Here is a 25985-nt window from a genome sequence, read left to right as displayed (position 1 = left end):
CTTTGCAAGGCCCCATCCCCAAAGTTTCTGATTCAGTAGGTCTGAGGTGAAGCCCAATCATTTATTAGATTTCTAACAAATTCTTGGGTTCTGCCTTGGGGAGCACACTTGAAGAAACCACTGCTTTAGCTAACCTAACCTTTCTAAATAAACCTTTCTACACATTTCCTATTCTTAGCTTGTTATCTGTGTTCTTCATTAGGATAGCTACTGCTGCCAGAAAAAATAAAAGAAGCACCTTTTTTTTTATGTATGCACTTAGATGGTTAAGTTAAAAAAATTTTTTTTAACCTTTTAAAATATATTTAGGCTGTGGATTAAATTATCATAAACGATGTGCCTTCAAGATTCCAAATAACTGTAGTGGTGTAAGAAAGAGACGTCTCTCAAATGTATCCCTGCCAGGACCTGGCCTCTCAGTTCCAAGACTCCTGCAGACTGACTATGTAGCCCTTCCCACTGAAGAGGTATGTACTCTAAGATAATACAGGGCATTTTTACCACTTATTCTTTATGTTTCTACAGTATATATGATGTCATCCTAAATCATAAGTTATATACTAAAGAACAGTAGCGTTCCTACACTTAAGAAACTTAAAATGTATCACTGTAAACAGGGCTTACCAGTAGCAATGAATTGCATGTTGTATAGTTTGAGATCACCTTATCACTTGAACCAGGAGATCAGTCTCCTGACCAGTATCCTGACTCCTGCTCTCCACACTGCACTACAGCTTAATAGTCAGCAACCAATTAGATTGCTCCCTTCAAGGAGACCTCTATATATTCTGCGTTTCCGACAATCTGTAGTATTCAGCATTCCCTGAACACATCCTTTCTCCCCACCCCCCTACATTTGCTCTTGTTGATATCTATCCTATATGCTTTTTCTAGACTTACCTCAACAGCTACCTTACTTGATTTCCCTTTACCTAGAAGTTATTTTTCTGAATGCCATACCACTTTTCAAACCTCCTTGATGGTGTGTATAGCATTTTACCATAATATCACAGCATTTGTATACTAGATTGTCCTCAAGGAGTTTAACTATTTAGAGAAGACAGTATTCATGTCTGTCTTTGCCTCACCATGCCCAAGCTCCGTATCTTGTACTTTAGTGGGCGCTCAGCCATAAATGAATAAGTGTTTGAGTGACATCACTGATCTTTACGGTATTCCAGTGAGGTCTGTATACTGTGAGATAGCTGGCACTCAGAATTATCAAGTGACTTGACTAAAGTCACAGAAATTAGTAAGCAATTTTAGAATTTAACCCAGATCTGCTAATGTGTAAATCAAATGTAGTAGATTGGGGAAGAAAGAAATAACTGCCTTACTTATTTGGTACTACTTTAAATAACTTCCATCTGTAGATTACAGTCTTAATTTAGTTATTTCTGTAACCCCTTTGGCCTTCTATATATTAATGGCAAAATCAAGCCATTGGACTGCTGTCTTGACTGCTTCATCACAAGATCTTGCTAAATTGAGGAACTAAAATAGAAGCTTCTGAAATTCTTTCACAAAAATCCCACATTTCCATATTGCATAGCCCTACTATGACATTTTTAAAGTATAAGATGAGTGCTATAGCATTAGAACTGAGAATGAGGAGTTATTATAAATACATGCAAAAGTTTAGGGAAAGATTGATAATAGAAAAATTAATGCATTTTACACACAAGCTACACAGGGAAACTTGGCTCGAATTGGGGACTGTAGAATGAACATATGTTGTTTTAAGAACCCCACAAATGGTACTGGTTTGTCAGCCATACCCACTGAGTATTACAAGATTAGGAAATAACAGGACCGAGCAGATGAATAAGGTATTCAGTTTTAATTTATTCATTTATATTTTACCCGGAAGATGAAAATTCTTTACAGAAGTATAAGGAGAGTGACATGTTTGAATTGGATAGATTGTGCAGAGTGTTTTAGAACAAGTAGAAACTGTAGTAAAGAATACCATCTCAAAAATGAAGGTACATTCAGTAAGAAGAGCTGAGAGCTCATGGAGGAAAATCAGAGGGGAGGAAGAGTGGTAAAAGCGGACAGTCTAAAGGAGTAGAGGAAACAGTGAAGAGATGGGAGCGCCCGAGACTGAACCAGGTTTAGAGAACTCACTCTAAGTGGCTGCAGGAAGTGCCTTGTAACTTATCAGATGCCAGTCTTCATGCTGGGATGCTTTACTTATCTTTTCTTGTGTAATCCGTACCACAATCCTGGCAGGCATGTAGCTGTTGTCTTGATTTCATAGATAAAGCATGAGGAAGAAAAGTTTCTAAGGAGTCAAAATATTAAACTTCACTGACTACTGACATAAGAGAAGGCCAGTTTGGAATAGAAGCCTTTGAATCTGACCCTTGGGTTGTCATGTAATAAGGCAGTTTCTGTCATTGTCTGAAATCACTTTGTAAAGGGAATCAAGTAAAGAGGTGGAGAGGCAGAAGAAAATAGACTGTTCATTGAATTTGGTTAAAATGGAACCACCAGGTTTAGAGAAACCAGTGTTGAGTGATGGCTGTTTGGAGATGAGAGAGATTAACGTTCATCTCAGTGCATTTGGGAGAAACTTTTTTTTTTCCTGCCCCACTGCGTGACTTGTAGAATTTTAGTTCCCTGACCAGGGATCAAACCTGCACCCTTGGCTATGAAAGCATAAAGTCCTAAGCACTGGACCACCAGGGCGTTCCCCATTTGGGAAAATTTCTGCAGGAACAGTACAGAATCAAGGTAGAAAGAAATTCTTGATTCTTAAGTGTGCACATTAAAAGTGGAGATATTTCTTTCACTGAAAAATGTTCCAAAGTCGAATATATATAATTGGGGAATTGCCCCCTTTAAATTTTTTATATCACCTTTATTATTTTATATGATTGAGAGTTGGCAATATTGTTATGAAGTTTTTATGAGCAATTCAGCCAAAATTAGTTTAAACACACATTGTGGAAATAATTAGATTACTTTCAGAAAATTTCTGTCTACACATCAATAAGAAAGAAAGGAAAATTTAAGCTAATAAGTGATTTGTAAAGAGGGCCATTAAAGCAATGTAAGAAAAGAGCTTCCGCTCTAGTTACTCTCACTGGTCCCGTTGTAGCCAAGTGCTCTAGGTAATTCTACCAGCATTCTCCGTCCTCCAAATTCTGATTAAGTCTATTGTACCTTTCTTGCCTTCTTCACTCAGTAGATGGTAAACCACTGTTATTGGCTAGATTGCAGTCTGCTCAAGGGTGTTGAGATGGGGAAAAGGTTAAGAATCACTGTACTGCTAAGTAGAAGACCCAGGTGTAACTCAGGTCAGTCCACGTGTTTGTTTTAAGCTTGAGACATAGACTAAGTGGTTGAAGCAGAGCAAGAGAAATACAGTGTTGAGTCACCACTAGACTGGGGGCCCAGGGATAAGCAAAAGCTGAAGGCATCCGTTTCTGGTTCCTGCTGGCTGCTTTATCAGCTTTGAGGAATCACTTCAGTGTTCCTTTTGCTGACGGTGCTCTGTACGTGGAGGAGGGTTGGGCCAGACTAGAGCAGGACACCTTAGACAGCTGAAGTCTGCAAGTTTGGTTTGGGTTTTAACATTCTTTTTGTACTTTTCTTAAATTGCTTCATAATTTGCTTTAGAACGTTTCTGGCTACACATTATTGAAAACCTATCGAGCAGAGGCTGTATTTGTGTTGTTTTTATAGTGCTTTCCTCCAGTGGTCAGTCCTTTTCTTTTTTCCTTCCTCCTACTTCCTTCAGAAAAAAAGCCCTTTATTTTCTTCTCTCATTTCTCCTGTACACTTCTCTGTCTTTTGATTTCTTTTGGCTTCTGTTGGTTGAACATATCAATGTACAGGGACTCAATTCTAAGTTACCCACATTACTGGTTATAGAAGGCAGTCCTGGCCGTGACGAGGCAAGCAGCTACAGCAAGGTCTGCGGTGCATCTAGAAGGCAGTTAGGTATCTGGATTTTGTCCTTGAGAATAAGGACCGTATTCATTTTCATATTTCTAATACATAGTAAAGGACAGTCAATGAATGTTGAATGAATATGATGGGCTATATTGATCTGACCTGGAATTAAATTGATTGTTTCCTTGGTATACGTAAAAAGGGTCATAGTTTAAAAATCCATTTATCCCTCAAATGGCACAAAAATTTTTAACCAACGTCTTCTTTAATTTTCCTTTTTGCTCACCTTAGAGGGAAAAAACCAAATAACTGAAATATACTTAAAATATCAAGGAACTTCTTAAAGCATTATTACTAAGGGTAAAGTTGTTTTAATTTACATCTGCCGTTATTAATGAAAGATTTTTACATACTTATTTTAGTATTTATTAAAATAGATTTTAAAAACCAAGACTTGTTTCAAAATATTTTCAGACGTTGTGTTCAGTAGCTCAACATGAGCAGCACTAACCCTTCTAAATTTACTTAATTTTCCTGTAATTAATTTCTTGGTAAGGAATTTGAACGTTATAAACTCATTTTAAGGTTTTGTTTTTTATTTGTGAAATGTCATATGTGCCTGGCAAATAATAATTAATCAATGGATACATATCTGTGAGGATGAAAATACCTTGCATAAATAATAGCAAAAAAATTCTACACTTTTCATTTTCAAGGGTTGGTAAGTTAAGCTTCCAAGGGAAACTGCTGAGATCCACATTTTTTTATTTGTGGCTTTAGTGTTTGAAATAAATGACTTGTCAAACCCTGATCTGAAGACTTTGTTTTTAATGTTGACTTACACTATGGAAATTGCTTATGTTTTAGTCACATGTTCACCAAGAACCTAGTAAGAGAATTCCTTCTTGGAGTGGTCGCCCAATCTGGATGGAAAAGATGGTCATGTGCAGGGTGAAAGTCCCACACACGTTTGCTGTTCACTCATACACCCGTCCCACAATATGTCAGTACTGCAAGCGGTTACTGAAAGGCCTCTTTCGCCAGGGAATGCAGTGTAAAGGTAGGATTGCATGATTTTCTGAAGTAAAATTCATATTTGTTTTTGTTAGCAAATATAACATAAAATACTTTTTACTTCAGAAGCCTTAAGCAAATAAATTGGTCTCATAGTTAAGAAAGAAATACGCATATATGTGTATCTATTAATGATGACTAGTATCTGCAACATGTGTATTCTGTACCAGGAGCTATGCTAAAGAAAAATTAGAGTGTAAACAGAAAAACTAGAATTTGAATCTGTGAGATGTGGCTGCTTAACAATTGTCAATATGGAACCATTAGTGAGCAGGTAAGCTAATATTTGAGCTTAAGTCTTTCTGATTCCAGAGCCAGACACTACCCAAAATATAAAATAATGCCCTCCTCTTTCCGTTAAATGGAATCACCGACTTGATGGACATGAGTGAGCAAGCTCTGGGAGTTGGTGATGGACAGGAGGCCTGGCATGCTGCAGTCCATGGGGTCACAAAGAGCTGGACACGACTGAGTGACTGAACTGAACTTTCCATTAAGTATTCATACACACACACACACAGCAACATGTTACAAGAGTTTTATTTTTGCTTTAATTATGGGGCTGTGAGAGCTGTACCAAAATTGTCATTCTAAACAATCACACTGAAACAGGCAGAAATAGTAGAAGCTACTGGAATTATTATGGGGACCATCTATATTTAGATACTAACCCAAAACACTGTCATAGAATTCCAAAAACATCTCTAATGAACTATGTTTTTAATAGAGTAATGGTTTCCTGTAGTTATATAATGTTTTAATGCTTTTAAAAGATGCTTTTATCTTTTTGTCTCGCGTCTTCTCAACAGTGCTGCACAACTATGTGAAAACCAAAATAGAGATATTAAATGTGTTATTAGGCATTGAGCCAAGATAAGATATAGGTAATCTGTCTATAATCTTATGTACTTATTTTTCATGTGATTACTGTAATTATCATTACTTCTTGATACCATACTTTTTATGTAAAAGTATTTGTGGAATTGAATTACCTAGTTTTATCTAGGTAAAACATTGGAATTGAGATCTTTGCAACAATAAGTTCTGTTTTCAGTGTTGAATTAAATAATTTATGTATAAATTTATAAGTATATAAGAAAAATTTTTTTAGCAATATTTCGCTACATACATAGAGAATACATTGTACATTTGTTGCCAATATTTAATAACCATCAGGCAAGCTTAATTAAATGTTGAAATTTTATTTCAACAGCTTACTTTTGAATATGAGTTAATATATAAATTAATACTTTAAATATCAACACTAAAGTGTACTGGCAAGCAGCCACTAAAGAATGTTTTGGGAAAGAACATTAAGAACAGATGTACAAATTCTAGCCAGCAGATAATCTTAGTAAAGGTAGTAAATATGCCGTTCTGCTGAGTAGAACAGAAACATTCTAAAACCACATGCAAAAAAGCACAGTACTTTTTAAAAGAATAAAATATGGAAGTAGATTAATGAATTTTGAAATAAAATCAATTAACTATGTGACTGGCTTAGTAGTTTAACTTCTTAGAGCTCTAAAAGAATAATGTTTTATGCTTATATTGGTTCAGAAAGTATCAAAAAGTCATAATTTATTCAGTAATCCCTGTATTTTTACTTCAAAAGTAAAATAGACATTTTCATTCACTTGTTACGCTAAGAAAAAAAATAGTTAAGATAAAACAGTTATGCAGAATCATTTGAGAAAAATGTACAATTCTAAGAGCAATTAATTTATTCATTCATCTATTTTCCACTTTGTTATATTAAAATTTCAGGGCAGCTTATATAAGCACATATAGGATAAAAGAAAACATAAATAAATTAATAAAAAACATGGGCAGGAATATAGAGAAGTGTAAATGACTGTCATTAGAACTACATACTTGCTGCATATGGGTGGTAAACTTGGCTTTACATTTCAGAGGGAAAGGGAAGCCTTGTTATTTTCACAATTTGCAAACTTCATGAGATAAAAAACATTTAAATGTATGCCAGTGTTAATACTAGTTCATGTGAATTTTCCTAGGGCCTCACCTTTTTAAAGACATTACGTAATGCAGGTTTTCTCATCCACCAAATTATTATTTCATAGAGCTTTTTCTTATAATGACCTTTCTGTATTCTATTGGCATGATACCAAGAGTTTTCTTCAGTTATAGAAGTTACAAAATTATTCTAAATCAGGACTTGAAATTATTTTTACCCTTTTATTGTTGGTAGAATTATTTTGAAGGTGGTGTTAGATAGTAGTTATAGCAGTGGGTTTCAGTTTTAATGTTAATTAACTAAAGAAGTCATTAAAGTACCCGTTTCTCAACCTCACTCCCAGAGCTGCTGACGTAGTAGGTTAGGGATGGGGCCCAAACAAGATCGGGCATCTCAAAAGATGCTGATGTTCCGGGCCTGGTGACCACAATTTGAGAACCATGAGTTACACAGTAGTGTTGAACAGCTTGGACGTCACTGACACTCATCTGCAGTACAATCAGCTCTGAGGTTCTTGCAGGCTGAAGAGAGCCATTATATACTACAGATGGGGGACCTTATGCGTGAGAAGCTCAGTCCTTTCTTGCAAGGTTGTCTGGGAAAGCTCTTACTAATTCCTAATAAATGGTGTAGCATTGCAATTTCTTTTCTGCGTATGTACCAGGTCCTGATAATTAGGAATTGAAAGTAACTGCCTGACATATGTTGGAAAGGGATTTAATCAGCCTGAGAAACTCTTTAAGGGGGATATAGAAAGAAGAATGCGACGTAAGGGAGGGAAGCATGGATCTGCAGCATTTTGGCAAAGTGTTAAACAAGTGGTATAAATTTAATTTTACAGATAAAGAGACTGAATGATCCCTGAGGGATTAACCAACTATTAAGAGATGGTATCAGAATATGAAACCAGACCTTTTAAGACCTGAGTTCTTGTAGAGGAAATCGTTATTATTTCATCATCATTATTAATAATACTGTATGTGTGAGTAAAGAAAGTCTTCAACCATATCTGATACTGCCTGACTTTTTACATAAATTAATAAGATGAATATTTTGTTTTAGATTGTAAATTCAACTGCCATAAGCGATGTGCATCTAAAGTACCGAGAGACTGCCTTGGAGAGGTTACTTTCAATGGAGGTGAAAGTCTTTTTCTTAATTTCTAGAAAAGATCACAATTCTTTTGTGTATTATCTTTATATAAGGTTATATTTGCATATTTTATTTTGTTTACTTTGTTTCTTTGACTTTTTTCTGATTTAATAATCAAGCAAAATACAGATATCGCTAATAGTATACTTGTAATTATGCCTCTGGTCTCCTTTAACCACCTACCACTCTGTAGTCATATGTGGCAGATGATGCTGCATATTCTCCTTTATCTTTAGACATAGCAAAACGTAGTTTATAACCGTGCTGTTGTCCCTAGAACTAGTGCATATTTCTAGTATTTTTTAACTACTTAATGAAAGCCAGGCACTGTTGTAAACATTTTATATATATTGACATGTAAACCTAAGAACAACCTTTTGAGATAAGGACTTAGAGATGAGTAAACTTAGGCACAGAAACATTAAATAATTTGCCTAAGAGATACAACCAGTAGTGATAGAGTTGGGATTTGAATCTGTGTGGTCTGGCATCTAAGTTCATAATCTTTAGAAGTCATTGTACTGTCTCACTTTCTCTTTTTCCATCAAATAATCACTTAGCTGAACATTCTTGCTTTTTTACCTTTTTTCCCCCTCTTTTCAAGATTATATCACTCAAAGTGATTACCTTTTTTGGAAGAAAGGAGTAAACTTGCAGCATAATTTTTCCTTAATATTACATGGCTGGTAAAAATTGAATATAAGTAGTTCTATAGGAAAGGCTTCCCTGGTGGCTCAGATGGTAAAGAATCTGCCTGCAGTGCAGGAGCCCTAGGTTCAAGCCTTAGGTTAGGAAGATTACCAGGAGAACAGATATAGGAGGAAAAGCATGAGGAGTGGAAATTAATCTCCTTAAGAGTTTAACATTTTCTCACGTGGTATGTTTTCTGTGGTTGCTGTTTAACACCATTGACAGCGCATGATTGGTTTCTTCGTTTCAGTTGCACAGAATTAATACAGCTTTTCTACATGATTGAAGTCTTTTCTAGATTTAGCTGGTTCATGTATTTTTGTCCTTGTCTACCTTTTGACAAATGGATATGAAATACATTTATATTTATTTTAATGTTTATTTATCTCTTTCAGATATTTACTGTTTAATTAGGAGTTTTTTCCCTCTAAATTACTTGTTCACATGTTATATATTCTACTAATTCTTCGTCAGCTTCATTGAGATACGAGTTGTATACCATACAGTTCATACATTTAGTTTATTCCCAGTTATGCAGCCATCACTACAGCCTAATTTTAGGACGTGTTCATCATCCTGAGAAGAACTCCATACCAATTAGTTGTCACGTCCCATCCACTTTTCCCTGCTAGCCCCTGGCAACCACTAAGTCAACTTTTATCTGTATCAGTTTGTCCCTTCTAGACATTTCATATAAATAGGATCATACAATGTATAGTCTTTGTGACTAATTTCTCTCACTTAGCATAATGTTTTCAAGGTTCATCCATGTTGCATGTATCAATACTTCATTGTTTTTTTATTGATGAGTAGTATTCCTCTGCCTGAATGTTCCACACTTGATTCATCACCAGTCAGCCATGGTCCTTTGAGTTGTATCCATTTTGGAGCTATTATGAACAAGGCAGTACATTTGAGTACAATTGACTACATGTGTTTCCATTCCACTTGGGTAGATAGCCAGTAATGGAACTGTTGAGTCATATGGTAGCTCTGTTTAACATTTTGAGGACTGCCAAACTGTTTACCAAAGCAGCCATACCATTTTACATTCCCACCAGCAGTGTACGAGGAGTCTCATTTCTACGTATCCTTTCCACCACTCGTTAATTGTCTGTCATTTTGATTGTCACCATCCTAGTGAGTATGAAGTGTTGTCTCATTATGGTTTTGACGTGCATTTCCCAGATGGCTAACTGACATTGCGTATCTTTTTATGTACCTCTTGGTCATTTTTACATCTGCTTCAGAGCAGTATCTCTTCTGGTCCTTTGCCCATTTAACTAGGTTATTTATTTATCTTTTTATTATGGAGTTGTAAGAATTCTTTAGATATTCTGGATACAAGTCCCTTATTTGATACATGATTTGCAGATACTTTCTACCATTCTGTACACTGCCTTTTCACTTTCTTTGAGGTGTCATTTGTAGCAGAGAAGTTTTAAATTTTGATGAAGTCCAATATATTTGTTTTTTCTTGTCATTTAGGTTTTTGGTGGTATATCTAAGAAGGCTTTGCCTAACTCACAATCCCAAAGTTTACTCCTATGCTTTCTTCTAAGAGTGTTATAGATTATTTAGGTCTGTGATCTACTTTAAGTTAATTTTTGTAATTGATTTAAGGAAATCTTCCCAATTTCCTTTTTTTCTTTTTTGCATATAAATATCCATTTGTCCTATGACCATACATTGAACAGAATGTTCTTTTTTCATTGTATTGTCTTAGACACTTGTGGAAAATGAGCTGACCAGGTCTATAATATAGTGGCTAACCTATTACTTTGCTTCTAGTATCTTTTGTCATATCAAAATTTAAAATTCTGATGCAATCAAGTTAATTTTCTGCCTTATGATTTTTATACTTATATCATCCTAAGAAATATTTCTTTAACTTGAATCATAAAAATATTTTTCTGTAATTTCATTTAAGAATTTTAAAAATGGTTTTCACATTTGATATACTGTCTCTATTTAGGTGTATTGATACTCCATTAATGTAAAATTCTGAATTCATTTAAAACTTTGCCAGAGCCATCTACTTTGGGAACAGATACAGATATACCAATGGATATTGACAGTAGTGACATGAACAGTGATGGTAGTCGGGGCTTGGATGACACAGAAGAACCATCTCCTCCAGAAGATAAAATGTTTTTCTTGGATCCATCTGATCTTGATGTGGAAAGAGATGAAGAAGCTGTTAAAACAATCAGGTAATGCGTGGGTATGGACTACAAGATATTTCCAAATGCAAGGTCAGTCCAGGAGTTCTGTTAAAAAATAACAAATCATATCTCTTTAAGTGGAACCTAGAAATGTAATTATAAAAAGAAATTTTTTTTTCTTGAAGTATAGTTGCTTTACAATGTCGTGTTAGTTTCTGCTGTACAGCAAAGTGAATCAGTTATACATAAACATATATCCCTCTTTTTTTAGATTTCCTTCTCATTTAGATCACTATAGAGCATTGATTAGAGTTCCTTGTGCTCTACAGTAGGTTCTCATTAGTTATCTATTTCATATACAGTACTACATGCTTGTCGATCCCAATCTCCCAATTCCTTCCACCCCCTAAAATGTAATTTAAAATCAATTAAATTGTGGCTAATGCTTTTACATGTACCACATGTACATTTATTTTTCTGAAATAAATTATATTCCTCTTGCTGTCCACTCAAGATGAGAAGGTATGAGAATCCCGTTTTCTTAAAAAGAAAAATGCTTTATTTAAATACTGTATTTAAATACCTAGCTGTGTAGCAGTCTTTCACAAAGTGCCAGCATTGGACTTCAGGTAAAGCAACCAGTTTCTTTACACAGGCATATTAGCTAATGTTGCAAACCCCAGTAAGAATCTATACCTGAGAATGTTGTACAGAGATGATGGTGATGAATTTGGGGGCAGTTTTCATATTGCAATTCATCTATTAGCTCTTTGTAAAAATGCTCCTGGATTATGAGACTTATATATCCTCCTATATTTATAGAAATTCAGTTTTTTTAGATATAGCCTATAAGATATACTACTTTGTGATACAGTGTTAACATTTTAAGCAGGTTTTGTTTTTCATTGGCAGCAAATAGGTGTTTAGAGAAAATTCATCATATGTCAGTCTCATATGGCTGAGTCATTTATTCAGTTTGTCTTATCATTAAATTATAGCCAGTCCAGGTTTGATGCATGATACTGGATGCTTGGGGCTAGTGCACTGGGACGACCCAGAGGGATGGTATGGGGAGGGAGGAGGGAGGAGGGTTCAGGATGGGGAACACATGTATACCTGTGGCAGATTCATTTCGATATTTGGCAAAACTAATACAATTATGTAAAGTTTAAAAATAAAATTTAAAAAAAATAATAAATAAATTATAGCTATTATTATCATTATCATTATTAACTAAATGTTTGCCCAAATTGGAGACCTAAGAGAACTAAGCTTGTTTCCTAATCATGGATACTTCACAGTTTAAGAGCAAGTATTTAACTGTTTGAGACTCAATTGAAAAACAGTGTATTTTTCACACACTTCTGCCAAGGTGCTCTTTCTCTCCAGCTACACTGTTACTGACCTGTGTTTCAGTATTACCTGATGTGACTCATTTCATTATTTATTATTTTTACTTTCTTAATACCTGTAAATCATTTTTCTTTCAGTGTCTTCTGTAAGTAATTGTTGCTGACAACATGAATAATGGACTTTGATATTTGAATTTTGTCCTGTTATGAATTTATTAATTTGTCATGTTATCTAGGGTACGATTTCTAGTAGCAATCCCAAATGAGACCCTCTCCCAGGCTCCAGATTTGCCAACCGGAGAGGATTCTTTCTGCTCTGTTTATTGTTTTCGTATGTCCTGTGGCCCTCCAGAAATATTCATGACAAATAATGATGATTTACAGTATTGTTGTAGGAAGGGGGGGACCCCACTCCAGGGCCCCAAGAGCGGGCTCTTGTCTAACACTCAGAAAAGAACTGTCGGAGGAGACACGTGCTGACAAAGCAAGAGATTTTATTGGGAAAGGGCACCCGGGTGGAGAGCAGTAAAGGGAACCCAGGAGAACAGCTCTGCCATGTGGCTCGTAGTCTCAGATTTTATGGTGATGAGATTAGTTTCCAGGTTGTCTTTGGCCAATCATTCTGATTCAGAGTCCTTCCTGGTGCCACATGCATTGCTCAGCAAAGATGGATGCTAGCGAGAGGGATTCTGGAAAGTGGGTGGACACGTGGTGTCTCCTTTTGACATTTCCCGAACTCTTTTGGTTGGTAGTGGCTTATTAGTTCCATATGCCTTACCAGGACCTCCTGTTGTAAAACAGCTCATGCAAATGGTTACTAGAGAGCCTGACCAGGGTGGGCGGTTTCAGTCAGTATGCTTCCCCTAACAGTATCATCTTTGTCTTTTATAAATTAACTGTGTATCATCATAACAGGATTAATTTATCTTTTTCCTCTTAAGCCATTGTCTTCGTAAGATATTTTGAAGAATTTTAGTTTAATTATCTTTAAAAGGGTTTGATTTTACTGTATTGATGATCTTTTAAGTTAACATTATAAATATTTGTCATAAATTTAAAATATTTTGTAGTCCATCAACGAGCAATAACATTCCGCTGATGAGGGTCGTCCAGTCCATCAAGCACACAAAGAGGAAGAGCAGCACAATGGTGAAGGAAGGGTGGATGGTCCATTACACCAGCAGGGACACCCTGGTCAGTAATCACAGGCATCTTATTATGGTAGTGAAACTCTGTTATGTGCTTTACTTCGTGCGTTTTTTAAGTCCAAATGAGAATGAGATATATATTAAGACATCATAGTACACCAGAACCATCTTTATATTTAGGATGTTAGGAATATTTAAAAGGTGGACTATTTAATGTACTATTTTTATAGATTGGTAGAACAGTACAGAGTCAAAGCAAGTCTGATGGTACACCACCAAATGCACAATCTCTGAAAGAAAGAATTGGTATTCCCTGGTGGCTTACATGGTTAAGAATCTGTCTGCAATGCAGGAGACCCAGGTTCAATCCGTGGGTCAGGAAGATCTCCTGGAAAAGGGAATGGCAACCCACTCCAGTATTCTTGCCTAGAGAATCCCAGGGACAGAGGAGCCTGGTGGGTTACAGTCCATGGAGTCGAAAAGAGTCGAACACAACTAAGGGACTTTCACTTCACAAACTTCTGCTCTGCAAAAGACAGTATTAAAAGATTGAGATGACAAGCCACAGACTTGGAAGAAATATTTACAAAAAAGATATCTGTAAAAGACTCTTCTCCAAAATATACAAAGAACTCTTAAAATTCAACAGTAAGAAAACTTAATAATCTGATTAAACAATGTGCTGAAGACCTTAACATGTACCTCACCAAAGAAGATACCTAGATAGCACATAAGCATATGAAATGATGCGCCACATCTTATGTCATAGGGCAAATGCAAATTAAACAGTGAGATACTGCTGCCCATCTGTTAGAACAGCCAAAATCATAAACACTGAGAACACCAAATTCTGACAAGATGTAGAGCAACGAGAGCTTTCTTTGATTGCTGGTAGGAATGCAAAATGGTATTGCTAACATTTGAAGACAGTTTAGTAGTTTCATGCAAACCTAAAATGCTTTTACCAGATGATCTAGCAGTCGTACTCTTTGCTGTTTACCCAAAGGAAATAAAAACTTACATTCACATGGAAACCTGCATATGGATATTTATAATGGGTTTATTCATAATTGCCAAAAACCTGGAAATAATAGATCTCCTTCAGTAGGTAAATGGGTAAACAAACTGTTCTAAAGACAGTGGAATGTTATTCAGCACTAAAAAGCAATGAGCTGTTAAGCCATGAAAAGACTTGGAGCAATCTTAAGTCTATATTGCTACATGAAAGAAACCAATGTAGGAAGATTACATACTATATGCTTCCAACTATATTATTTTCCAGAAAAGGCAGACCTGTGGAGGGTACAGGGTGGGGACAAGTAGGAATGAATAGGTAGAACACAGAGCTTTTAGGGCAGTGAAAATACTCTATGTAATACCGCAATGATAGGTACTTGTCATTATGCATTTGTCCAAACGCATAGAATGCACAGCACCAAGAGTGAGCTGAGTTATATAACCTATGGACGTTTATGATTATGATGTGTCAAATGTAGGTTCACCAGTTGTAACCATTGTACCACTCTGTTAAGGGTGTTGATGATGGGGTCTGGGGTTATACATGCCTAGGGACAGGAAGTATATATGGGAAATTTCTGCCCCTTCCCCTTAATTTGCGATGAACCTTAAATGGTTCCCAAAAAGTAAAGTATTAATTTTAAAAAATTGTTTATAGACACATGTTTAAAAAACAAATGCTGCATGGCAAAGAACAGAAACAAAGACAAACAACAAACTGGAAAAAGTTTTTTTTCAACCCAGAACACAATAGAAAAAAAGGCAATGAATCTGAACAGACAGGTCTCAGACAAGGAAATGCAAATTACTCTTAAACATAAGATCTTGATCTCATTTTTAATTAAAAAAAATACAGTTTAAAACGTTACGAAAATACTAGCCAAATAGTATGCTAATTGAATAGCCAAAGCAGTCTTGAGAAAGAATGGAGCTGGAGGAATCAACCTTCCTGACTTCAGATTATACTACAAAGCTGCAGTCATCAAGATGATATGGTACTGGCACAAAAACAGAAATATAGACCAATGGAACAAGATAGAAAGCCCAGAAATAAACCCATGCACCTGTGGGTACTTTATTTTTGACAGAGGAGGCAAAAATATACAATGGGGCAAAGACAGCCTCTTTGATAAATGGTGCTGGGAAAACTGGACAGCTACATGTAAAAGAATGAAATTAGAACACTTCCAAACACCATACACAAAGATAAACTCAAAATGGATTAAAGACCTAAATGTAAGACGAGAAACTATAAAACTCTTAGAGGAAAACATAGGCAGAACACTCGATGACCTAAAGCAAGATCCTCTATGACCCACCCCCTAGAGTAATGGAAATAAAAGTAAACAAGTGGGACCTGATTAAACTTCAAAGCTTTTGCACAGCAAAGGTAACTATAAGCAAGGTGAAAAGACATCCCTCAGAACGGGAGAAAATAATAGCAAATGAAACAACTGACAAGGATTAATTTCCAAAATATACAAGCAGCTCATACAACTCAGTACCAGAAAAACAAACAACCCAATCAAAAAGTGGGGGAAAGACCTAAACAGACATTTCTCCAAAGAAGATATACAGATAGCTAACAAACACATGAAAAGATGCTCAACATCGCTCATTATTAGAGAAATGCAAATCAAAACCACCATGAGATATCACCTCACACCGCTCAGAATGACCATCATCAAAAAGTCTACAAACAAAAATGCTTTAGAGGGTGTGAAGAAAAGGGAACGCTCTTGCACTGTTGGTGGGAATATAAATTGATACAGCCACTATGGAAGACGGTATGGAGATTCCTTTATGGAAGACAGTATGGAGATTCCTTAAAAAACTAGGAATAAAACTACCATATGACCCAGCAATCCCACTCCTGAATAAACCCTGAAGTTGAAAAAGACACGTGTATCCCATTGTTCATTGCAGCACTATTTACAATAGCTAGAACATGGAAGCAACCTAGATGTCCATCAACAGATTAATGGATGAAGTTGCGGTACATATACACAATGGAATATTAGTCATAAAAAGGAATGCATTTGAGTCAGTTCTAATGAGGTGGATGAACCTAGAACCTATTACACAGAGTGAAGTAAGTCAGAAAGAGAAAGATGAATATCATATACTAATGCATATTTCTCCACTCTTCTCCAGTAGCATATTGGGCACCTACCAACTTGGGGAGTTTATCTTTCAGTGTCATACCTTTTTGCCTATTCATACTGTTCATGGGGTTCTCAGGCAGGAATACTGAAGTGGTTTGCCATTCCCTTCTCCAGTGGACCACGTTTTGTCAGAACTCTCTGCCATGACCCCTCTGTCGTTGGTGGCCCTACGAGGCATGGCTCATAGTTTGCTTGAGCTAGACAAGGCTGTGGTCCATGTGATGAGATTGGTTAGTTTTCTGTGATTGTGGTTTTCATTCTGTCTGCCCTATGATGGATAAGAATAAGAGGCTTATGGAAGCTTCCTGATGGGAGAGCCTGACTGAGGGGGAAACTGGGTCTTGTTCTGATGGTCCAGGCCATTTTCAGATAAATCTTTAATCCAATTTTCTATTGATGGGCAGGGCTGTGTTCCCTCCCTGTTGCTTAACCTGAGGCCAAACTGTGGTGGAGGTAGTGAAGATGATAGCGACCTCCTTCAAAAGGTCCATGCACGCACTGCTGCACTCAGTGCCCCCAACCCTGTAGCAGGCCACCGCCGACCCACACCTCTGCCAGAGACTCCTGGGTACTCATGGACATGTCTGGGTCAGTTTCTTGTGGGGTCACTGCTCCTTTCTCCTGGGACCTGGTGCACACAAGGTTTTGTTTGTACCCTCCAAGAATCTGTTTCCTCAGTTCCTGTGTAAGTTCTGGTGGTTCTATGGTGGGGTTAATGGTGACCTCCTCCAAGAGGGCTTATGCCATACCCAGGTCTGCTGCCCCCAGAGCCCCTCCAGCAGGCCACTGCTGACCCGTACCTCCACAGGTGACACTCAGACATAGTTCTGGATCAGTCTTTGTGGGTTGGGTGTGCATTTTGTGACCTTCCCAGGTCTGAGCAGCTCAGGTGACCAACTGCTTGGAGATTGCACTGTCCCAGGTGGGCCATGTGCCTTAATGACCTCCTCGTCCCGGCCACTCGGTTTCCCAGGTGTACTGCTAGAGCAAAAACACCCAGTTGTGGATGTGACAGGTGATGGTAGTAAAGTCCGATGCTGTAGAGAGCAATATTGCATAGGAACCTGGAATGTTAAGTCCATGACTCAAGGCAAATTGGAAGTGGTCAAACAGGAGATGGCAAGGGTGAACATCGACATTTTAGGAATCAGTGACCTAAAATGGACTGGAATGGGTGAATTTAATTCAGATGACCATTATATCTGCTACTGTGGGGATGAATCCCTTAGAAGAAATGGAGTACCCATCATAGTCAACAAGAGTCCAAAATGCAGTACTTGGATGCAATCTCAAAAATGACAGAATAATCTCTGTTCATTTCCAAGGCACCATGCATTATCACAGTAATCCAAGTCTATGCCCTGACCAATAATGCTGAAGAAGCTGAACAGTTCTGTGAAGGACCTACAAGACCTTCTAGAACTAATACCCAAAAAAGGTGTCATTTTCATTATAGGGGACTGGAATGCAAAAGTAGGAAGTCAAGAGATACCTGGAGTAACAGGCATATGTGGCCTTGGAGTACAAAACAAAGCAGGGTGAAGGCTAACAGAGTTTGCAAAGAAAACACACTGGTCGTAGCAAACGCCCTCTTCCAACAACACAAGAGAAGACTGTACACATGGATATCACCAGATGTCCAACACTGAAATCAGATTGATTGATTATATTCTTTGCAGCCAAAGATGGAGAAGCTCTATACAGTCAGCAAAAACAAGACCGGGAGCTGACTGTGGCTCAGATCATGAACTCCTTATTGCCAAATTCAGACTTAAATTGAAGAAAGTAGGAAAAACCACTAGATCATTCAGGTATGACCTAAATCAAATCCCTTATACAGTGGAAGTGACAATTAGATCCAAGGGATTAGATCTGATAGAGTGCCTGAAGAACTATGGATGGAGATTCGTGACTTTGTACAAGAGGCAGTGATCAAGACCATCCCCAAGAAAAAGAAATGCAAAAAGGCCAAATGGTTGTTTGATGAAGCCTTACAAATAGCTGAGAAAAGAAGAGAAGTGAAAGGCAAAGGAGAAAGGGAAATATATACCCATTTGAATGCAGAGTTCCAAAGAACAGCAAGGAGAGAGAAGAAAGCCTTCCTCAGTGATTAGTGCAAAGAAATAGAGGAAAACAATAGAATGGGAAAAGATTAGTGATCTCTTCAAGAAAATTAGAGATACCAAGGGAACATTTCATGCAAAGATGGGCACAATAAAGGACACAAATGGTATGGACCTGATAGAAGCAGAGGATAAGAAGAGGCAGCAAGAATACACAGAAGAACTATACAGAAAAAAAAAAAAAAAAGAACTATACAGAAAAGATCTTCATGACCCAGATAACCACGATGGTGTGATCACTCACCTAGAGCCAGACATCCTGGAATGTGAGGTCAAGTGGGCCTTAGGAAGCATCACTGTGAAGTGAAGAGGAACTCAAAAGCCTCTTGATGAAAGTGAAAGTGGAGAGTGAAAAAGTTGGCTTAAAGCTCAACATTCAGAAAACAAAGATCATGGCATCTGGTCCCATCACTTCATGGGAAATAGATGGGGAAACAGTGGAAACAGTGTCAGACTTTATTTTTCTGGGCTCCAAAATCACTGCAGATGGTGACTGCAGCCATGAAATTAGAAGACGCTTACTCCTAGGAAGGAAAGTTACGACCAACCTAGATAGCACATTCAAAAGCAGAGACATTACTTTGCCAACAAAGGTTCATCTAGTCAAGGCTATGGTTTTTCCTGTGGTCATGTATGGATGTGAGAGTTGGACTGTGAAGAAGGCTGAGCACTGAAGAATTGATGCTTTTGAACTGTGGTGTTGGAGAAGACTCTTGAGAGTCCCTTGGACTGCAAGGAGATCCAACCAGTCCATTCTGAAGGAGATCAGCCCTGGGATTTCTTTGGAGGGAATGATGCTGAAGCTGAAACTCCAGTCCTTTGGCCACCTCATGCGAAGAGTTGACTCATTGGAAAAGACTCTGATGCTGGGAGGGATTGGGGCTAAGAGGAGAAGGGGACGACAGAGGATGAGATGGCTGGATGGCATCACCGACTCGATGGACGTGAGTCTCAGTGAACTCTGGGAGTTGGTGATGGACAGGGAGGCCTGGTGTGCTGCGATTCATGGGGTCGCAAAGAGTCGGACACGACTGAGCGACTGATCTGATCTGATCTGAGTGGAGGTGATGGAATTCCAGTTGAGCTATTTCAAATCCTGAAAGATGATGCTGTGAAAGTGTTGCACTCAATATGCCAGCAAATTTGGGAAACTCAGCAGTGGCCACAGGACTGGAAAAGGTCAGTTTTCATTCCAATCCCAAAGCAAGGCAATGCCAAAGAATGCTCAAACTACCATACAATTGCACTCATCTCACACACTAACAAAATAATGCTCAAAATTCTCCAAGCCAGGCTTTAACAGTACGTGAACCGTGAACTTCCAGACATTCAAAGTGGATTTAGAAAAGACAGAGGAACCAGAGATCAAATTGCCAACATCCGTTGGATCATCAAAAAAGCAAGAGTTCCAGGAAAACATCTGCTTTGTTGACTATGCCAAATCCTCTGACTGTGTGGATCACAACAAACTGTGGAAAATTCTTGAAAAGATGGGGTTACTAGACCACCTGACCTGCCTCCTGAGAAATCTGTATGCAGGTCAAGAAGCAACAGTTAGAACTGGACATGGAACAACAGACTGGTAGCAAATCGGGAAAGGAATGCGTCTGGTTCCAAATCGGGAAAGGCTGTAGTCACCCTGCTTATTTAACTTACATGCAGAGTACATCGTGCGAAATGCCAGACTGGATGAAGCACAAGCTGGAATCATGATGGCTGGGAGGAATATCTATAATCTCAGATATGCAGATGAGACCACCCTCATGGCAGAAAGCGAAGAACTGAACATTCTCTTGATGAATGTGAAAGAGGAGTGAAAAAGTAGGCTTAAAACTCAACATTCAGAAAACGAAGATCAGAAAACGAAGATCATGGCGTCCAGTCCCATCACTTCATGGCAAATAGATGGGGAAACAATGGAAAGAGTGCGAGACTTTTATTTTGGGGGGCTCCAAAATCACTGCCGATGGTGACTATAGCTTTACAATAAAGACGCTTGCTCCTTGGAAGAAACGCTATGACCAAACTAGACAGCGTATTAAAAAGCAGAGACATTACTTTGCCAACGAAGGTCCATCTAGTTAAAGTGATGGTTTTTCCAGTAGTCATGTATGGATGAGAGAGTTGGACTATAAACAAAACTGAGTGCCTAAGAATTGATGCTTTTGAACTGTGGTGTTGGAGAAGACTCTTGAGAGGCCCTTGGACTGCAGGGTGATCCAACCAGTCCATCCTAAAGGAAATCAGTCCTGAATATTCATTGGAGGGACTGATGCTGAAGCTGAAACTCCAATACTTTGGCCACCTAATGTGAAGAACCAACTCAATGGAAAAGACCCTGATGCTGGGAAAGATTGAAGGCCGGAGGAGAAGGGGACGACAGGAGATGAGATGGTTGGATGGCATCGCTAACGCGATGGACATGAGTTGAGTAGGCTCTGGGAGTTGGTGATGGACAGGGAGGCCTGGCATGATGCAGTCTATGGGATCACAAAGTCAGACACGACTGAGCAACTGAACTGAACTAAACACATACACAGAATGTAGAAAAATGATACTGAAGAATTTATTTGCAGGGTAGCAGTGGAGGAACAGACATGGAAAGAGACTTACGGACATGGGGAGAGAGGAGGAGAGGGTGAGATGTATGGAGAGAGTAGCATGGAAGTTTACATTACCATATGTAAAATAGCCAATGGGAATTTGCTGTATGTCTCAAGAAACTCAAATGGGCTCTTTATCAACCTGGATGGGTGGGATAGGAAGGTAGATGGGAGGGAGGTTCAGAAGGGAGGAGATACATATATATACACCTATGGCTGATTCATGTTGAGGTTTGACAGAAAGCAACAAAATCCTGTAAAGCAATTACCTTTCAATTAAATAAATTTTAGAAAATGTTACGAAAATACTAGTTTTTATTTATCAGTGTAGCACAGGATGAAAAGGGTTAGTAATAAGCTGTATTAGTGAAGGTTTGAGTAAATAACACCCTCATGTTACTGATGAGACTATAAGTTGGATCCAGAAATAGAGGAATAACTTAACACTGTCAAGAAAAATTACATATGCATTTATCTTTTGATCCAGTAAGGCATACTTTAGAAATTTAGTCCACGGATAAATTAAGTATTTGTGTGTGCATGCATAAGATTCCTGAAAAGAAACCTCCAAAATGTAGTAACATTGTTTGCCTTGAGTAAAGGTGGGAGTGAGATAGGGGTGATGATGGAAGTATACTTTTCACTATCTTTTTAATTTTTCAAATTTTGAAGCTCATGAATTTTATACCAGTACAAACTTATAGATAAGAGATGAGAGGGAATGGAGAGTTCAGACACTTTGGAGGAATCATTACTTTTGAACCTTACAGTTTTGTGCTCTTTGTAGAGAAAAAGGCATTATTGGAGACTGGACAGCAAATGTCTTACACTGTTTCAAAACGAATCTGGATCAAAGTATTATAAGGTAAAAATTTCACATCTTTTAAAAATATGTACATTAAAATACTGTGTGTTTTCCAAATATATCCAAGTAATATTTATTAGTTGTTATATTGGATTACAGCTCTGCCTAATATAGTTTCTAGAAGTCACTGTTAAGATCCTTGTAAAAGCAAGTACCCTCTACCCCTCCATCTCATCCCTTGCAACAGCCTTGCTGCCGAAGTTTTTTTTGTTGTTGTGCGATTCTTTTTTTCTGGCCTATGAGGTTGCTGCTGTTTTCCTTCTGGGTACCAGGTGGTCCTCCGTATCAGTGGATGTCTAGCCATTTTATATAAGGGACTTGACCCTTGCATACGAAAAGACAACTAGACTGTGATTTAGATTAGACTATGAGAAGTCCTGTGATTATTGCTGATCAGAAGAAGCCATTGTGGTATTCAGCATTTCTTCCATTTTCCATTTTACCTTAGACCCCAATTCCCAGATGCTTCTTTTGGCTCTTTTTTATATAATTCTCTTTGCTCAACTTGCTCCACATTTTGCCATGTCACCAGTTGACACCAGATAAAATTGTTAGTATAGTGATTGTATCAGGAAGAAAGAAAATAGAGACTAATGAATTGCTTTGAATTGGTTGGGTTTTTCTAAAGAAGTTTTCTACTTTAGGAAGTAGACTAAACATAAATGATTGTTAAAGTTATGGACAGAACCAGAATAGAGCACTTACACTTATTCTGACATACTCCTTTGCTGCTGTTATTTCTTTCTCGTTCTCCTTTGGGGCCATATCTTGCAGATGGCAGCCAGTAGAGTTGTTGTTGAGATGACTTCCTGACAGCTGGGATATGGCAGGTGTTGGCTATAGCAGCAACCGCCCTTCTAAATCCTTTCTTTCTAATGATCTGCTACAGGCCTGAATTACTAGCTTGGTTATTATACTCCATGCTCTCTGCCTTTGTCCTTGATGGACATGCAGATCATTCAGAGCAGATACCCTCGTAAGACTTGACTGTGTGTCCATGTGCCACATTCACATACTTGTGTTTGTCTTTAGTGGTATTCATTAGAAATGCATATCTTTGATTGTTTAGTGTATTTGAAAAAAAGCCCACATATTCATGTTTCCTAACGCTTAGTTCTTTACTTCAGGAAATTCCACTTTCAGAAATTCTCCGCATATCTTCACCACAAGATTTCACAAGCATTTCACAAGGCAGCAACCCACACTGTTTTGAAATCATCACTGATACTATGGTATACTTTGTTGGTGAGAACAATGGGGACAGCTCTCACAATCCTGTTCTTGCTGCCACTGGAGTGGGACTTGATGTAGCACAGAGCTGGGAAAAAGCAATTCGCCAAGCTCTCATGCCTGTGACGCCTCAAGCCAGTGTCTGTACTTCTCCAGGCCAAGGGAAAGATCACAGTAAGCAATAAGCTTCTTGATGACTTTTTCCCCATTTGGTTCTTAAGTGTTTTGTGGGTGCAGTTGTGTTTCTGTATTTATTTTAAGCCTCATTTTTAGAATCAATACCGTTAGTCAATTGCTTTATAAAATTATGTTGGTCATAGTATGTGCTTGCAGTCCCCAGAGCGAGGCTCCAGAGTCAAGTCTGCCTGCATTTAAATCTTGGCTCTGCTGACCTGTTATGTGATCTTGGCAAGTACTTTCCTTTTCTGTAACGAACCTGCTGTATAGAGTTGTCAGCATTAAATGAAAGAGAACCAGAAGGGGTTAAGTAAGCTAATAGTATTAGGATGGTGCTTCATGGTGGGATTTTCAGTCTGTAAAGCGTTGCAGTTCACATAGTACTTATAAAATGTATGAAGTCAGAAGTGCTGCATTCGTTTTAACTGAATTAAAACATTCAGAAACATTAAAAAAATATATTGAAACACATGTGCTTTGCACCAACAAAATTTATAAAATAAAACCTAAATTTGTTTTAAGTTTCAAGTGAATACTTAATCACAAAGCCATAGTAAAATATCACTTCCCTGCACCCACCCCCCCATTGACATTACGTCATTTATGGTGAAACAGCTTTCATTCATCAGGCAAATACATTTAAATTGAAAGAGATGTTAGCCTCTTTTCTTTTCTAGCTGCACTGCACAGCTTGTGGGATCTTAGTTCCCCGACCAGGGACTGAGCCCAGCAGTGAAAGCACCAAGTCCTAACCCCTGGATGGACAGGGAATTCCCTCAACCAGTTTCTGTATGCCTTTTATTTCAGTTAAGCTATGCTGCTTAGTATACCTCATCTTGGCATTATGCTAGGCCCTGAGCTAGAATACAAAAGAAATACAGAGATTTTTTTAAAGATAGGCAGGGAAATAGGTACATAAAGCAGTAGAGTGCAAAAAGGAGCAGTGCATTTCTCAAGGACTCAGATACAGATAGGAAGGTAAGTGGAGACTTCATAGATAGAGAAGCCTGATTTGGACCTTGACCTTGGATCTCACATAAGTTAGGATAGGCAGAGCCAACCTAGGGGTGTGCGTGGAATTAAGGGGACCTGTGATCAAAGGCATGAGGGTAATGACCATGAAAATGTCTGGTGTTGAATATTGATTCTGAAAGGATGAATAAAATGGATAATCACAATGTTTCTTAAATTTGAGGGGATTTTAGAACTGTCTGATATTCAGTTGGACCTTTCACCCCAGAAAATAATGCAGATACAGAACACAAATTTTATATATAATTGGATTTAGGATCCTTCTCAAGCCCATCCATGGACTCTTCCTAGGATTATAAGCCCCTAAGGACAGACTGCAAAAGGGCTAAGGGAGAATGAAAGCCCAGTTCTGCCACTTTGCTAGCTTCATGGTCTTGGCTTCTTCAGTTCTCTCATCTAAAGGGAGAATGATATAATAATTGCATATGATGCACTTAGCACCATTCCTGACCTAGTTGTGGCACTCTCACTGTGCAGCTGCTGCTGTTGCTGCTGTCCTTATAACAACCAGTCTGGAGCAGAGTTCTCCTGGGAAGTGATAGGAATGAAAACTGGATGGAGTTAAGACAGTGGAGGCCTTTGAAACATAATAAATATTAACTTAAACTAGAAAACTGGAACTACTGAAAAGCAGAGTTTTAGGCTCATTCATTTTATTGATGCTGTGCTTTTTTGGTCTCTTGCATTAATATTTGATTTTTGGGGTTATTTAAAGTTGACTTAATATTTTTAAATTGACAATATTTTAAAATGGAGTTTCCACAGTCATTTACTTATTTTTTGATGTATAGTTGCTTACATTTTCTTCTTAATGAAGTTTTATGTTTTTATATTTGGGATTATAAAAGAAATTTCTTACCTTTTTCTTTATCACTGAGATTCTAGATGTTTGAGAACTAGTCTCTTGCTTTACTTTTCTCATTTCTAATTTTCTTGTCAGTTACTTCCTTTGCTTACCAAAGTAATATAGACATTTAAACTTTATAGAAATATGTAATATAAAATGAGAATGTCTTCCCTATATGCATGTGACGTGTCCCCCTATTCCCAGTTGTATATCTCCCCCCTCAGAAAACCATTATTAATAGTTTGGTGTATATTTCTTTTGGGGGTGGCTTGGGAAGAGGGAAGTCTATTCTATTTGTACGGTCTTGTTATATTTTTATTTTCATAAAAGTCATGTTTGTTGTAAAAGATGTATGATCTTTTTACAACTTGATTTTATGAACTATTTAATGTCATATTTCAGAATTATATGTTTATATAATTTTAATGTTTTATGACAATAATGCATACTTTCTATACATTTTTTGA

At 37.7% G+C, this 25985-nt stretch overlaps 1 protein-coding gene across 4 annotated transcripts in view; it reads left to right on the top strand.

The window, feature by feature from the left end:
• Nucleotides 1-25985, top strand: part of PRKD3 (protein kinase D3) — an 86982-nt gene that overhangs the window by 43601 nt on the left and 17396 nt on the right. For all 4 annotated transcript variants that reach the window (XM_070798506.1, XM_070798505.1, XM_019969996.2 and 1 more), the window contains 7 exons: nucleotides 310-467; nucleotides 4768-4960; nucleotides 8015-8092; nucleotides 10824-11007; nucleotides 13382-13505; nucleotides 22155-22232; nucleotides 23360-23636. In XM_070798506.1, coding sequence (XP_070654607.1) covers nucleotides 310-467; nucleotides 4768-4960; nucleotides 8015-8092; nucleotides 10824-11007; nucleotides 13382-13505; nucleotides 22155-22232; nucleotides 23360-23636 — 1092 coding nt within the window. The remainder of the gene's footprint in view (nucleotides 1-309; nucleotides 468-4767; nucleotides 4961-8014; nucleotides 8093-10823; nucleotides 11008-13381; nucleotides 13506-22154; nucleotides 22233-23359; nucleotides 23637-25985) is intronic.

The sequence above is a fragment of the Bos indicus genome, chromosome 11 (assembly GCF_029378745.1).
Source record: "Bos indicus isolate NIAB-ARS_2022 breed Sahiwal x Tharparkar chromosome 11, NIAB-ARS_B.indTharparkar_mat_pri_1.0, whole genome shotgun sequence".
NCBI lineage: Eukaryota > Metazoa > Chordata > Mammalia > Artiodactyla > Bovidae > Bos > Bos indicus.
The sequence above is the reverse complement of the archived record's forward strand: the minus strand, read 5'-3'. Positions and strand labels throughout refer to the sequence as shown.